At 51.5% G+C, this 16711-nt stretch overlaps 2 protein-coding genes across 2 annotated transcripts in view; one reads left to right on the forward strand and one right to left on the reverse strand.

Moving 5' to 3' along the window:
* Window positions 1–2953, reverse strand: part of PC (pyruvate carboxylase) — a 70756-nt gene extending 67803 nt beyond the window's left edge. The window contains exon 1 of the mRNA XM_016208343.2: window positions 2808–2953. The gene's annotated coding sequence lies outside the window, so the exon portion shown is untranslated. The remainder of the gene's footprint in view (window positions 1–2807) is intronic.
* Window positions 2954–15159: 12206 nt separating this feature from the next.
* Window positions 15160–16132, forward strand: C11H11orf86 (chromosome 11 C11orf86 homolog). Its single transcript, XM_087822437.1, has 2 exons — window positions 15160–15429; window positions 16037–16132. The coding sequence occupies exons 1-2, from the start codon at window positions 15160–15162 to the stop codon at window positions 16130–16132; spliced, it is 366 nt and encodes a 121-aa protein (XP_087678563.1).
* Window positions 16133–16711: the final 579 nt, after the last annotated feature.

The following is a 16711-nucleotide window of genomic DNA, read 5'->3' on the forward strand; positions in this document are numbered from 1 at the left end:
AAACCCCAATCACCCAGATCCTAGGTCAATGCTCAACCATTGAGCCATGCCCAGCCGGGCGAAACCTATAATTTTATTAACCAATGTCACCCCAACATTCAATAAAAATTTTTTTAATACTTCAATAAAGCTGTTTTAAAAAATGAAACATAGAAATATAGGAATGCTTAAGAAAATTTTAAGAGCCAGCTTAATTTAGTAGATTCACAGGAATTATTTAAGTATTAGAAATTTCTGTTAATCAGACAATTGGAGGTATTACAATAATTAAAGGTAGTTGAATTTAATTTGTAAATTCAATTTAAATTTTTCAAATGATTTAAGTTTGCAAATGATATCAAGTATTAATCAAAAGTCCCCTTCAAAGTGAGTATTAAAATTTTTTAGAATCATAAGTAGAACAGAAAGATTGTAAGCTACACTTAAAAGTGAAACTTGGGAGATTAGCCCTTAAATGAAGAACTAGATTTTTTTTTTTAATATATCTTTATTGATTTCAGAGAGAGGAAGGGGGAGGGAGGGAGAGATAGAAACATCAATGATGAGAGAGAGCCATTGATTGGCTGCCTCCTGCACGCCCCCCACAGGGGATGGATCCTGCAACCAGAATGTGCCCTGACCGGGAATTGAACCTCAATCTCCTGGATCCTAGGCTGATGCTCAACCGCTAAGCCATGCCCAGCTGGGCTAAAGAACTAGATTTTTTGAATCTGTAACTTTAACAGACTGAAACCCAATTTCTTTCCAGCCAAAGAGACTTCTGAATAATCTTTGCATTATACAAAAACCCAAGGGTAGGGATGGGGTGTGGAATCAAAATACCGTGCCCAGACATGCCACTCACCTGACACTCATCAAGTCAATCTCTCTGAACCTCAGTTTCCTCATCATAAGAAAGGAATGTTTTCCAGAATAAGTAATACATTTATTATTAATGATTTAATAATAGTAATAAATGTGACATTGATAAACAGCACATCAGTTAGTAAAAGCACTTGGAGAAGCACACAGTGGTGGGCAAATACAGAAATACAGATCAGCAGCACAATATCACTCCGTAGTAACTGCAGCCTTTCCCGGACCCTGGCCTGGCAATGACAGACATGCAAAAGATGACATAAGTATCCTCAGAGACTAAGCATGACTCAGCATAGCCAGAGCACAGAATTTTCCCAGAGGCCTCAGCAAGGGATGGATGTCACCAGGAGAGGAGCTGCCACACGTGGAGATGGCCCCATTCCACACACCTGCGGAAATGTACCTAAGTGCAGCTTTGGATACCCCAGTCCCTACCCCCTTCTCTGGCCTGCAAGAAGGACAAGAAGGTGAGGGACAGCAGCAATGAGGGTGTGCTGGGGTAGCCCGGGCTATGCCTTCTGGCACAGTACTTAAAAACACCCACACCCACCTCCCTCCAGAATCACCAAGGAGATACTGCAAAGGCGGAGGGCAGGGCAGCAACCTTCAGTTGCTGGGTCTTAGTTATGGTAACTAAGGAAAGCTCCAGGACTCTGCAGGGACTTAGGTACAGAAGACCAAACAAGCTTTAACAAATCAGGTGACCTGGGAGAAGGCAGCCTCTGTTGGCCACTAATTTTCCCTTCCTACTGATGGATTTTGGGGAAGACATGCAAGGGGGTAGGGTGGGGTGGGGATTAGAATACTGAATTCTGCTAATCTGCCTTCTCTGGGCCCCAATTTCTCAGCTCCATGAGACAGATGGTTAGGGGCCTTCAACCAACTCCCACCTCTCCTTGAAGGGATGCAAGGAAGAGTAGTAACATTCAACTCTACCAACCGAGGACAGGAGGGTGAGAGTAAGCAGAGAGAATAGGGCAGTGCACACTTCCACCCCAGCTTCGCTAAGCAAACTCAATCAAGGTTGCTGCTGGCCCAAGACCTAGGACAAGAGAGGACTGTGGGAAAAATCTCGGAAAGGAGAACATCTGGGTCATGAAGGGTCCCCTGAGGAAAATCCCTACGCAATGGGTAGAAACACAAGAAAAATTCCCCATACAAAGGAAACTGCACTCTGAGCACTGAACATAGCTCTGGGGAGAGTTGTCCCTGAGCAACCAAGTCCCCAGGGCACCGAGCTGGGGAAGGGGGGAGAGGGATGCTAGACAGAGAGCTGGCTAGGATGTCTGCTGGGACCAGCAGCAGGAGTCAGGACTGGACCATCAGGTGGACCCCAGCCAGAGGGCCTTGGCATGTAGCTGAGAAGATGCACCCAGCTCAGGGTAATCATGGGAAAGCTGTGTGAGGGGAAACCTGAAAAGCAGGAGGTCATACAGGGCAGTGTTGCCTCAGCACTCTGTAAGAGGAAGGGACAATTCCACCTTTACCCCATCACAGTGATGCCTGAATATGGAGTGTCATTGCCAACACACGCCAAGCCAAGTGTTTTCACAGCCAGCTGACGGTCACAGCCACAGGCTTCTCAGAGTACTTCACCAGCCACACCTACTCTCCATGCTGACTCCAGGGGTCTACTCAGAGGCTGCCCAGCACCAGAGATGCTTCCTCTGGTCCTAGGAGCCTTGCCATCCTCCCCAGGACCAGTGTCCCAAGCCACATCCTTCTAGAAGTATTGCTTCCTGCTAGGCTGACCAGTTGCCAACTGGGGCCAGCAGGGAGCCAGACGTCATTTTCCAATGAAAACCAAGAAAGACGGGGAACAGACAAGGACTGCTTATATTTTCCAAAAGTCAGAGGTAGGCCGTGTTTATTCACTGAAATTGATAGCGGCTCCTGAAGAAAACCCGCCCCCACCCCATGACCTACCTATATGCAGGCATAGGACTTACCCTCAGGTTCTGTCAGATCTCAGAAGGCAGGCACAATCTAAAGTAAAACAAACAGAGTGTTACCCTCATTTCTCCGAGCACTCCCCAGAGAGCCTAGGAGCAGCAAGAACAGAGCATCAAAACCCAGAGAAGAACTGTGACTTTGCTTCCATCAAGGGGAAGGGGGGCCCCGGCTGGGCGTGGCGCAGCGGTTGAGCATCGACCTAGGATCCAAGAGATTGAGGTTCGATTCCTGGTCAGGGCACATGCCCGGATTGTGGGCTCGATCAATGACTCTCATCATTGATGTTTCTATCTCTCTCTCCCTCTCCCTTCCTCTCTCTGAAATCAATAAAGATTTTTTTTAAAAAAAAAAAAAAAAAAAGGGAAGGGGGGTCTCCAGGAGAACACAGGGCTCCAAGCACCCCAGCTCTGTTGTCCAGCTGCCAGGGCTCCACCACTGTTGCTCTGCCACCCACTCCTGTAACCACTCAAAGCCTGTTTCCTCATCTGTGAAATGGGGACAGTAACAGCACCCATCTCACAGGATTCCTGACAAGTCGACACACACAAAGCACTGGCACCACGCCTGTCAGAGAACAGGCATCAGCCAACGCGCTTAGTAAGAAGCATTTAAGTAAAACCCTTTTCTGGCACCCACTACACAAGAACAAGAAGTTCTAGAAACTTTTATTGTTCTATCTGAAGTACTTTCTCTTCCTGTCCACTTCCATCCAGCCCCAGGCCTACTTTCTGCGCAGAGCTGTCTCCAACCCTTCAGAGCTGTCCTCTCCTCCAGGTTAGACTCTCCAAGCCTGCTTCCTATCTTACTATGCACTTGACACTAATTTTTGTCATATGTGACCTGAGAGCTGATGTGTCTCCTATTTCCCCGACTATTTCCTCTGCTTCTTTCCTACAGAGGCCCCTCACACATGTTAAAGCCCACAGGTGGTGGGACATGGCCACCTTGGGGAGTTTACAGACTGCTTCATTTTGGAAGGCCACACCTATTACTCAGCTCTAGCCACTGGTCAATAAAGAAGAAAATGGAGCCCTGGCCAGCGCAGCTAAGTGGTTAGAGCGTTGGCCCATGCACCAAAAGGTCGTGGGTTCGATTTCCGGTCAAGGGCGCATACCTGGTTTGCAGGTACAATCCCCAGATCTGGTCAGAGTGCATGTGGGAGGCAACCAATCAATGCAAGAGAGACATATCGATGTTTCCCTCTCTCTCCTCTCTCTCTTTGTCTCTCTCCCTCGCCACTCCCCCATTTCTACTCTCTCTAAAAATCAATGGAAAAAATATCCTCGGTGATGATTTAAAAAAAAATGACAAAATGGAGATACAAGCCAGCAAGCTGTCAAAGGAACTGGATCCATGATGCCTTGGCAGATTATGTTGAAGCTGAAAACGAATTTTGGGGGTATGTAATTCAATAATATTTATTGGGCATATACCTTCCAAGAAGCACCACGCCAGGAGGCACAGGCTCTGCTCCCAAAATGCTGAAAAGCAGGTTGTTGGAGGCTAACAAACCAAGGGTAAGAACAGGATAAAACACGAGAGGGACCCACGCAGGGACTCAGCCTGACAACCAGGAGGGACCCCAGCCACACAGTTTCCTAGCCATGTGACTCTGGGGGACTTAGTTCACCCGCAGCTCCTCACCTGGAAATGAGGAGCTGACAGCACCTTTGTTGCGGGGTTGTTGTGACAATCCAATAATACATGTAAGGGGCTTCACAAGGTCCCTGCCACCACATAATAAAAGGTTGGCTTTTATTGGTAATAACTAATAAAATCATTACTTATCATTATTATTAAAAGAGAGGAGCCATGTCCAGCTGAATAGATTTGGGAAGGGTTAACGCAGGAAAGCCTGAAGAATAATTTTGATAGGATAAGATAAAAGTCCTGCAAAGAACAGGACAAAAGGGACAAGAGCAGAGGAGGGACAGGCACAAAGAAGCAAGTTTGGGGGCAACAACAAATAGTCTCATATGAGGACTGAGGCCTACAGAAGAGGGTATATGTTGGGTCGAATGGAAGAAAAAGCCCAATAGGTGGGATCACATCTTTTCAGTCAGTAGGTAAGAGGAAAGGGCTTATTCTTCATGTCATTCTCCCGTCTCCCACCATAGGCCCTACTCCTTTGGCAGTTTGGCAAAGAATTTCACAACTGAGACTAGAGGCAGCTAAGACAAAGAAGTGAAGGGATGGCCAGGCAGGCCCAGGTGAGGCTTCAGAGTGGCAGGCGCAATGCCCCACTTCTGAAAGGATGTCTCTGGATGACAAACAGCATGCTTTCTGGATATAGGGAGCAGGGCCTGTTCAGAAGATGATAAGCTGCTACTGGGAGGCAGCCAAAGAGAAGGCCCGCACTCATCCTCAAGGGAAATGTTACCTGAGTGAGGTGTCCAGCTCATACGGAGGAGTGCTAGCGAGATCTGGACAGCCTGGGTCTGTCTAGCACAGCACCCGGCACCCAGGTACTGGAAGTGAGATGAGGAGGAAGCAAGGAGGGGGACCGAAGGGCAAGTGGCCTGTACAAGGGATCGACCGAGGCTACAGCCACCAGGGCAAACCTCCCTGAGAGGTGGGTGATCCTAGGGTGAGAACTGGCACAGGCAGGGTCAGTGAAGCTGGGACAGGCTTCAGGAGAGAGAAACAAGGAGCAGAGGGGACTTAGGGGCAAACTGTGGAAACTTTGGACGACAGCCTAATTCAATTCAACAAATCAATACTGAGCAACTACAGAGAACAGAGCTCCCTCCTGCAGGGCAGGGCAACCACGAAGGACCACAGGAGGCCTGCTCACAAGTGGCTTACCAGAACGCAGACGCAACTTGTAGCACAGGCCTCCTGCCCGCCCGCAGAGTCCGCCGAGCACCCCAGCCAGGCTCTCTTCTGCCTTACCAACACCGTGGCGAGTGCCCTCACCTTGTCACATCTCCTGCAGGGGCCTCTTCAGTGTTCAAGCAAACGTCTCACATCCAATCCAGCTAGGATGTGCTATGTCTCCGCTATTCCTCCCCCATTCCCCTCCCACCTTCCTCAGCCTTCCTCCTGCAGGTTCTAGTGGCTTAAAACTTGCCTGGCCTGCATCCTAAAACCTCGGCTCCTCAATCCAATCACTGCTCCTTTGCTGCCAGCTCCAGAGTAATCAAAAGAGGCTCACCCCTCACCCCATGCACAAAAGCTTTCCCCGATCCACCCTGGTGCCAGCCCCCACCCAGTCCGTGTCTCCTCTCCCTGGCCTCAGTAGGTGGTTTGGCCTGATTCCCTCTACTCAACTTCCTCTTCCACGCCCTCCCACCAGCGCGGGGCTCGCTACAAACACGCAGACTTGCTGCTTAAGTTCTATTTATTTTTCTCTCCAGCGCCCCCCGCCCTGGGCAGTTTGTCAGCATTTCTAGGACAAGGATTCATCTCATCTCTCAAAGTCTTCTCTCAACGCCCAGTCTAGAGATCTGAACGTGGTAGGTGTGCGAAAGAAGGCGACTGAGAAGAGTTTGAGAGTTACGATGGGAAGTGGGCAGACAGAACTGCTGTAGCTCCGAGTTCATAGACATGCTGAGCACATGCAGTCCCAGCGAGAGCATCTGCATCACAGGCAGGGGAAGGGTGACCCGGGGAAGCCAGGCTGTTGGCAGCAGTGGGTAAGGGAGCAACAGAGGAGGCAAAGGCTTCTAGGTAGGCTCAGGGGGCTCTGGCTGTGCTCTGGCAAATACGGGCGCCTCCCTTGAGCCTCGGTTTTCTCAACTGCAGAATGGGGACAACGAGCCCTGGTGGGACCTTCTCACAAAATGAACATTATTTTTCGTAAGTTCAAAGCTGCCAGGGTCCCAGGGCCCGGCCTAACCCCAAAATCTGTGAGCCGAGAAACGAGCTCCCTAGAGGTGAAACAACTCCGAGTACACAAAGCAAGTCATGCTGGGAGAGACCAGAAAGGCGGGTCCTACCTCCCGGGCCTCGCCGCTCCTCGCCAACCCGGGCGGGCGCTGGCACTCGGTGACCTGCTAACGGCGGCGTAAGTAACGGGCGGCGCCCAGCCCCACCTCCTGGGGCAGCCCGGGGCGGACCACCGCTTCTGGGCGCCTCAGGCTTCCTCGCCCGAAACTAGGCGGGACCGACAATGCTGCACAGGGTAACTCGGAGGACCCTACCTGGGACACCTGGGTCACGGAAAGCCCTCGCCTACCACGCCACGCCTCTCCTCAGAACTGAGCAACTCGCGGCATGAGGGGAAAACTCGACTCCCCGTTCTGACAGACTCGGGTTCGAACCCTCCCTCCCTCTCAAGGACCTGGCGCGACGCATTTTCGCGCTCCGTGCGTCAGTGTCTCCATCTGCAAAATGGGCCCGAGAGCAGGACTAAGGCCGCCGCCGGCCGCCAGGGGCGCGGGGTGGACCAGGCCCGGCTGCGCCCGCACGGGAAGGATGCTCGCGGGGCGGCGGGCGGGGGACAGGGAGTCTCCGGAGCCAGGGAGCGGGGTGCGGGACCAGCCCGCGCCGACTGTCCCCGGCGAGAGGGGGAGGGGCGGGGCGGCGCAACTCTCGTCGCGCACCGCCCGCGGCTGTCTCCTCGAGCCTTCACTCGCGAAGCCCGCGCGCTGCCTTGGCGCGCACGACCCTTACATAAGCGTACCCCGCTGCGGCGGCGGCAGCGGCGCACGCCCACCTGCTCCGACCTGCCGCGGGAAGAGGAAGGTGCGCGGCGCCGCGGACACTTACCTCTCCTCCACCGCCGCAAGCCGTCGCCAACGCCTCTACCGACGCTACCTCCAGTGACAGGGAACAGCTGCGGCCTCCGCGCAACCAAACTTGCTGCGGGCCCGGCCCCGGCCCCGCCTTAGGACTTCCTATTGGATCAAGCAGCCCAACCCCTCCTGTTATTGGACAGTGGCCTCCGTCACTCACCACTCCCCCGCTGAGAACTCCTCCCTACGCGGATCTGCCGGTCACGTTTAAGCCTTGGCGCCCCACGTCAGCCCCGCCCCTCGCGTCCCCGGCGGGTCTCTGGATTGGTGACGAGGCTGGAAGAGCCCGCCCCTGGCGCACCACCGCCTACTCCCTCGTCTACAGAGCCCCACGTGGGCCTCTGGGCTCTAGCCGCGGCCCGCAATAGGCGGAAGTGGCCGGGCTCGGACACCCTGTGATTGGCTGTCGGCGGGGGTGGGGATGTGCGATTCATTCACCCGAGTAGCACGTGTCTCCCAAAGCCGCAAGCATAACAGATCGCCCCGGAGCTCAGAGATCCGCGCTAGACGCAAATACTTGCGAGAGGACGGAGAAGAGGTCGGAGGAAAGGGTTTGCGAAGGGCAGGAGGAAGGAGATGGCGCACGGGTTTACGGGATTGTGTCCTTTAGCAGCTGTGGGGGGGTTGGTGCTAGGCAGGACTCTCTCTGTGTGACCTTGGACAAGCAACCTCACCTCTCTGAGCCTCAGTTTCCTACTCTGCAAGTCGAGGCCACTCAGGACCTAGAGGGTTTAGAAGGCTTGGTTGAACGGAAAGCTTCCTAAGCCATAAGCTGGGCTCTGTGCCAACCAGAGGATAGGGGAGTGACCAAATCAAAACAAAATCTCGCCTTCCAGTGAGAGAACACAGGCAGTAAACAAATAAAATATATGGTACATCAGATGGTAATCAGGGCATGGAGAAGAAATGACCTGCTTCCAGACAGTAGGGATGATCAAGGACTATGAGAACATCTTGTTAACTAAAAGTTGCTAACTGAACACGGAGAGATAACGCAACTCCGTTCTTTTCTCTATTTATGTTGTGTCTGCTGCGTTTGTCTCTTCAACTTCCTAGTCCTTCCTTCCATCTGTCTGGCTGAACTCTAACGTAGGACAATCCAACATAGCCATTTTAGTAGCAAAAAAATGGATTAAAATCCCAATTCTCCAGATTCCCAATTCTCCAGAATCCCAGTTCTCCAGATTCACACGCTCACTTGATTAACAAACACCTTGAGCACCTACTATAGGCCTGATGCTATGCCTGGGACACAGTGGTGAAAAAGACACAGTCCCTACCATCAATCATAGAGCTAACATCCTATTAGATGTCCAAGTCCAAGGTCTCTTTCTACATCACAACTTTCTTTATGCAGGAAAGAGTTAAAGCTGTGTGACCTTGGGCAGGTCCCCACCCTCTCTGGACTGAATTTCCTCACAAAAGGGTTTGGACTGATGGACATTAAGTCTGTCATTTATTTGTCCCTATTAATCTTCTAGTGTGTGACTTCAACACTTCCTTCCTGCATTTTATGTCCTCTGCTGCATTATAAATGACGTGGGCCCCTGTGTCACTCAGGAAAGGCAAGGCCCTGCTCTAGAGCTGGCCATGCTACAGGGGCTGTAATGCATTGGCTCAGTCCTGCCTGGTTTTTGTGAACTCCTGGGTCTGGAGCAGAGGGCAGGTGGCTCCACCCAGGTTCAGGTGACTCCCTGGTCAACACCACCAGGTGGAGGTCTAAAAGAAACTAATTGAGAAGTAGAAAATAGACTTCTGTGAACAAAGGAAGTGTGGATTTTGAACAGTTAGCTCAGGCACATAAATTACCTAGTTCATGTTAAATTAGGAAACAAGACACTTCTCCATTCAGGATCTCCTCCTTCCAGGTTGAGTTCCCCAGGCAGGTTTTCCATCCCAGACAGAAAACTGTCCTGGCAAAAGCCTCGGTAGAGAGTTTCACATGGCTAGAAAAAGTATGTCTCAGTGTGGGCTTCGGTACCACTAGTGACGGAATCTCCTTGGGTCAGGATACTAGTGGGAAGCAGAGTCCTGAGCCCCAACCAATGGTTCTTATGCATTTTAACCACCAACCCCGAGATCTTAGACTCACCAGTGGAGTACCGCTCAAGTCCATTTCTGAGGAATGGGATCCCCCTGCATTGCACTGCTTGTTTTAGAAGCTCCTGAAATGGTTCTAATGTGGGTCAGTGTTGAGAGGCCCAGAGAAGTTATCACCCAGACTTCTCTGATGAAAACCCTCTCAGGCTCTTTAAAAGCAAAGCAGATTTCTAGAATCCCAACCCCTGTGGATTCTGACTCAGTAAGTCTGGGGTGGGGCCCAGGAATTTATTTATTTATTTATTTATTATTTATTTATTTATTTATTTATTTAACAAGCCCCAACTGATTTTTGAGATCTGGGAGGCTTGAGAAACTTGGCAGAGTTCCTAGGAGTATTCAGGGGAAAGTGAAGCGGGAGAGATAGGCTGAGATCAGCCTATAGAGTACTGGCCAGGAGTCTAGCTCAGAGCTAGTTCTCTTACTGTATTACAAGAGCTGCCTTAACAAGAGTGGCCTTAACCATTAAGTTTATGGTTCTATCTGATCATCCTGTAGGAGTGTGAGGCCCAGGTCTGACCCATCATGGGGGGAACACATTCGCTGAGGACTTTGCTGGCCTGACCATGCGAGGCTGGATTCAAGGCCCACTATTGACTGTGTGTCCTTCAAGTTGCTTCACCTCTCTGAACCTCTGTTATTTCATCTGAAAAATGGGGCTAAACTCCAGAGTGGTGTGAGAGTGAAATGCAATTGCAGCAGTAAGGCTCCTGGAGAAGAGGGCACACTCCATCCCCATTGCCTACCAAGTTTGGTCAGATCCCTCTTCCTGGCTCTGGAACCCCCCAGTCTCTCTTTCCAGACTATTCTTCAGCCCAAGGGCAACCCTGTGTGTTCCCAGGCTCTAGTCACCTGCAAGATCCCACCTACATCTCTCTTTTTTTTTTAAGTTCTTTTTTTTTTTTTAATGTCTTTATTGATTTCAGAGAAAGGAAGGGAAAGAGAGAGATAGAAACATCAATGAGAGAGTCATTGACCGGCTGCCTCCTGCATGTCTCCTACTGGGGATGGAGCCCACAAACCGGGCATGTGCCCAGAGTCGTGCCGGCCAGACCCACCCCAATCTCTATTGCACTAGTCCTCCCTGCCTTTGAGGCTGAGCTCCACCACCACCTCTTCCAGGAAGCCTGCCAAGATTCTTCCTACCCCCAAGCCAGATGTGGTCTCCCATTCTCTTCCATGCACCCTCAGCATTTGGTGTCTATTTTAAGGTGCCTTCCTTTATGTACATCAGAATTCCTCCTTTGCCAGGGATGGAGATTCTACCATGCTTCCCTTGGTCTCACTCTTAGGCATTATCGAAACAAGATCTTGCCTGTGATGTGTAGATGTGGATTAATTTCAGTGGCTCACTAATAAGAAGGAGGGCAGTCTGTCCCAGTTTGCTGCCTTCTATATATTGAAGCCTCACTACAACCTTAAATGGCACCAGCCATGTAAGTCTCAGAACTGCCTTAGGAAATAGATACTGTGTGTTTCATTAATTTCAAGGCACACATTTTTCCCCCTGCGTTTTAACCCCTGAAATGGCTCTACATCTTTCGATGAATGGGCAGTGGGTGTCCTTTCTTAATGGTGTATAAAATAGTGCTTCCTTTCCTCCGAGGCCATCTTAGATTGGGTGAAATCAGGTATTACCCCCATTTTATAGCTGAGAAACTGTAGGCACATGAGGTTAAGCCACTCACTCGAGACACGTAGCTACCATGTGAAAGTGCTTTCAGCTCAGTCAGTCTGATGGGTTTGGAATCCAGGTGTCGTGGGACCACCGCCGCCACGATGGCCTGCTACAGTCCTGCTCCTGGTGCTCATCCCCTCATGGGATCCCCTTCCTTGAGTGCTGGCTGGACCTGGTGACCCACCTTGAAGGAACAGAATGTGGCAGAAGCGGTGGGAGGTCACTTCCGAGATGAAGTTCCCCAAAGACTCTGGCTTCTGCCTGCCGCTGTCTCCCGCCCTCTTACTTGCTGGCTCTGACTGAAGCCAGCTGCCACATTGTAGGCTACTCTTGGGAGAGGCCTGCTTGACAATAGTCAACAACCCACAAGAAACTGAGGCTCTCAGTGCAACAACCTGCAAGGAATCAAGTCCTGCCAACAACTGTTAGAGTGACCTTGGAGGCAGATCCACTCTCAGTTGAACCTTGAAATGACCACAGCCCCCTGACTGGAGCCTACAAGGGACACTGAGGCAGAGGCCCAGTGGAGCCATGCCTGGACCCTGACCCACAGAAACTGAGGTCAAACCTGAGTGTTGCTTTAAGCCACTAAATTGTGGGGTAATTTGTTATGCAGCAATAGACAATTAATAGTCTCCAATATTTAAGACCAAGTATTTACTCTCATACCCTGGGAACAGAGAGATGACAAAGATGTTGTCCTAGCCTACAAGGGACGCCTAGTAAGCGATTGCTGCTATTTGGTTGGCTGGAGAGGAAACTGCCTCCCTAACCAGGCTGAAAGGTCGGGCTGGCTCCCAGGGGAGGTGTCACACTGCAGGGTCTGGAAAGGTGAGTAAGAATTTGCTAGGTGAGAAAGGCAGGGAGGCGGGGAGGAGGGGAGAAAGAGAGCACATATTTCTGCTTGTCCTCCAGAGATTTGGGGAGTTGTTGTAAAAATCACACACTTGGCAAGAGGGTGTTCAGCAGCTATATGCTTGACGCAAGAGTGAGTGATTCACCCCAAGGCATCTTAGGAGTGTGTGAGTCAGCAGGCTCCTCCCTGCTCAGGCTTTGGTGACAGTGAGATTTGATTTGACTATGCTGGGGTGAGGGCGTTGAGGATTGTGTAATGGTTTTGTTGTTTTTTAAGCAGGGTCAGGGGTGGCCTGTGGGTTAGCCTTTAGGGGCCTGGTCAGGGTTGGAAGGAAAAGGCCTTGGTGCGGAACTCGGTCCACCTTTGGGAAGGGCTGGGAACGAAAGCCAGGGCCCCCTTTATCCATTCTCCTCTTCACACTGGCTCTGTCTTAGCTCCTCTGGCTGGGACTTGAGCCTGGTGGATATGAAGAGCCCCTTCACCCAAGGAAGGCCTAGAAACTGAGAGAGAGGAAAAGAGCAAGGCCAGGCCCAGGGAGAAGTCTGGAATGAGCCAAGAGTTGCAGCCAGCGCTTCTCTGACCCCAGACAGGGGTGCCCTGCGCAGCAACCCAAACAGAGGAAGCAGGACCGCTGGCTTCAAGTCCTGCCTCTGCCACCAACACTGGCAGGAGAGCAGAGTGGTTTAAGCATGGGCTCTAAAGCCAGGCTGACCCAGGCAGGGCTCCTAGCTCTGCCACTTACTGGCACACTCTCTGGCCAGGTGCTTAATTTCTCTGAGCCTCAGCTTCCTGACCTATAAAAGAGGGATAACAATGGCTACCTCATAGGACTATCATGAGATTTAAATGAAATAGATGGGGTAACCGATAAAAATGCTCGGAAAATAGTGGTTAAAACAAAAAGAAGTATGGGCCAGATGTGTGAGGTCCCTTTCAGACCTCAAATTTTATGATTCTGAGCATCTGATAGACAGCCAAGTACCTTCCTCTTGCCCCTGTCTTGGGAGAAAGAGAGGCTGCTGGTAGCCTCCCTTTTTAAAAAAAAATATATATATATATCTTTATTGATTTCAGAGAGAGGAAAGGAGAGGGAGAGAGAGAGATAGAAACATTAATGATGAGAGAGTCATTGATCGGCTGCCTCCTGCACGCCCCCGACTGGGGACCGAGCCCGCAGCCCGGGCATGTGCCCTGACCAGGAATCGAACCCTGATCGCCTGGATCCTAGGTTGAAGCTCAACAGCTGAGTCACGCCCAGCCGGGTGTAGCCTCCCTTGTAGAGGCATCCACATTCATGATTTCATTTCATTTCCACAACAACTCATTTTACAGATGACAAGACTGACAGAGAGGGATTTGCCCGAGCTGATAAATATCACCAACACACTTTTACTGAGCACCTGCTATGCACCAGGCCCTGTGCGGGCACAGCGTTATCACATTTAATTCTCTGTCCCATGGTGGGGCAAAGGTGTAACAGCCACCAAAAAGAGAAGGTATCTTCAGACCTAAAGATGAAGCAAGCAATCCATAGAATATAACAGAATTTTTTATGGAGTAATTTACTTTCTGGACAATTGGGTGGAGCAGACAGAAGGCCCAGCAGTTTCATGTAAATAATTCTCCGCTAAAGGCTCCTTTTACTGTACTGTTTTAATACAACTCAGGTACTACTGATTGATAAGATAGAGGGACAAAGAACACAATAACCTGGGTGGAACTGTCACCAGTCTGACATTCATCCTGACCATTCCTAACAAAGGTATTTATGTACCGTTTTAAGGAACACAGACCATCCTTAACTAGGCTTTGATGTGCTTACTAGGGACAGTGGTTGGTCAGAGGTCACAGCATAAAAGGACACAAAGTTGGAGATGGTGTGTTCACATCTACATCTGTTCATCTTCACAACAACCCCCTGAGTTACTTGGCCCTGCTACAGACGAGGGAATTGGGAGGAGGTGCCCAAGGTCGCACAACTGCAGTGATGAAGCTGCAGTTTCCCCAGAGGCAGCTGGTCTTCAGAATCTGAGCTCTTAACCCTGTTCTCTGCTGGAAAATTAGGGGCAGAGCTAGGACTGGAAAAAGTCCAAGTCTCCTGACTCCCAGCCTAGAGCTGTCCTGGTTCTTTTTGTAAAATTTCTAATTATAGTAAAATACACAAAAACATAAAGTTTACCATTTTAGCCATTTTTATGTACAATTCAGTAGTGTTACATTCACACTGTTATGCAACCAATCTCCAGAACTTTTCACCCTGCAAAACTGAGGCTCTATAGCCATTAAACAACTCCCCATTCCCCAGAGCCCCTGGCAACCACCATGCCAGGTCCTGTCTCTGTGTTTTGACTATTCTAGGTTGGAGCTGTCTTATTTCTTTTTTAAATATTTTTTATTGATCTTAGAGAGAGAGGAAAGGAGAGGGAGAGAGAAGCATCCATGTGAGAGAGAAGCATCTATGGATTGGCTGCCTCCTGCACCCCCTCTATTGGGGATCGAGCCCACAACCCAGGCATGTGCCCTGGCCTAGAACTGAACCAGCGACCTCCTGGTGCACAGGACAACACTCAACCAACTGAGCCACACCAGGAGCTATCCTGTTTCTTAAAGCTCATCTCTGTTTTGCTGTTGAGCCATCTGTTCTCGGTGCCAATGGAACAAGTTTGGACAGCCAGGGCTGCAGGAGTTCAGGGGAGGCCAAGCTCTTCAGGGATAGTATGGTCAGGGAAGGCTGCCTGGAAGTGGGGGCACGGTGGGGAGAGGCCTGCACCCTTTGCCCTAGGTGGAGAGACAGTACTGAGGGTGACTCAGATGCTTGGCCCCTGTGGCCTGCCCTTTGGTTTATGATGGCCACCTCAGCAGCACCAACCTTTGCCCCATGTAATCTCCCATCAGATGGGTGGAGGCACCAGTCCATCTCAGAGGCCAGTGACTTGCTGAGTGCCTGGGGCAGTCCTGTGCCTACAGTCTCTAGAGCCATGGGGACAGGGCTACGCAGCCAGTCCTTGCGAGGACCACGGCCCTCCTATGGCAAGCTCCAGGAGCCCTGGGGGAAGCCCCTGGAAGGCAGGCTGCGCCGAGCGCTGAGCCTCAGACAGGGTCGTGAGAAGTTTAGACCCTCGGATGGAGGCCCAGAAGGGCTGGACTCCCCTGATCAGGAACAGCGGCCAGGTAGCCTGTCGGACACGGAGCAGCTGGTTGAAGCTCAGCGAGGAGGTAGCCGGAGGTGGCAGAGACAATATCAACAGGTCTGACTGATGGATGGATGGATGGATGGATGGATGGATGGATGGATGGATGGATGGATGGATGGATGAGTGCTACAGGGCGAGGGTGGGGACTCCGACGAGAGGGACCCAGGGCAGCAAAGGCTTAGAGGTAGTAATATACGAGGCCAAGAACCAAGAAGACAACAGAGCTTTTGGAGATAAGGCTGGAGAAAGAGCTATCCAGGAACTATATTTCAGAGGGTGCTGACAGTATTTGAAATTTATCCCATAGGACTGGGGAGTCATGGAAGGTATTAGAGCAGGCCCGTGATATAGTCGGAGCTGTTTTAAGATGATTAATCTGGCAGTGTATTGGTTGGGTGGATTTTGCTGGAGGCAAGGAGATCAGCCAGTACAACCTCCCAGGGTTTTATCTTGTGTGCCTCTTTCCTGGGAAAGGGGATCCAGCCGCCTTCGGTGGGAGCTGCCCTGCTGGCCCCTGCCTCCTCCCACGGAAGAAAGGGTCCCTCACGCTTCTATCTCGGGGGTCTACCACCACCTCGTGGCTGTGGGTGGAACAACACCTGAAACCCACCACTCAACCCCCGGACCTGTGTCCTGATCTCCCCTCCCTGTCTTCCAGCAGGTGAGGAGAAGGTGGGAGAGCTTTGTTGCCAGCTTCCCCAGCGTGACCCTGAGCAGGCCAGCCTCCCCGCAGCCCCCTCTGGGCACCACCAGCTAAGGATGCTGGAAGCTGCGGTGCCCCTGCTCTACCCTGATGCGACGGCCACATCTACCGGCCTACTTCTTCTTGGCCCTTCTGGACTGTGGATGGAGTGGCCTCCTCTGCGTGGACAGCTCTGGCATCCCTTACACGGCCCTGAGGCCTCCGCCACTGCCGACTCAGGGCCCCGTGTCGCCCCTCCGCTGTGTCGTCCCCTCCAACGCTCCCTCGCAGCTAAGATCCCAACATGGCTGAGAAGAAGGGGTCTCAGCTCTACCTCCTGGTGGAATCTGCCCTCTGGAGAATATCACGGGGGACCCCTGGACACTGATGTGTATGAGGGTCTTAGAAGCCTGCCCAGATGTGGGGATGTCGACACCCCTGGTCCCCACACAAGGCCAGTCGTAAACTTCCAGGACAGAGCTCAGTGAAGCCAGAACCGTGGCTGAGAGGCTCTCGATCCTGCCCTGTCACAGGGCCATGTCCCTCTTGCCCTCCCTTCCTGCCCGCTGCTGGCGGTGGGTGGGGCATGGGCCTCCCTCACAGCCTGCGAGCTCCCTGAGGGCAAGGAGCAGGTCTAGGTGGTCCTCGGTGCCC

The sequence above is a fragment of the Miniopterus natalensis genome, chromosome 11, assembly GCF_054644295.1.
Source record: "Miniopterus natalensis isolate mMinNat1 chromosome 11, mMinNat1.hap1, whole genome shotgun sequence".
Lineage (NCBI taxonomy): Eukaryota > Metazoa > Chordata > Mammalia > Chiroptera > Miniopteridae > Miniopterus > Miniopterus natalensis.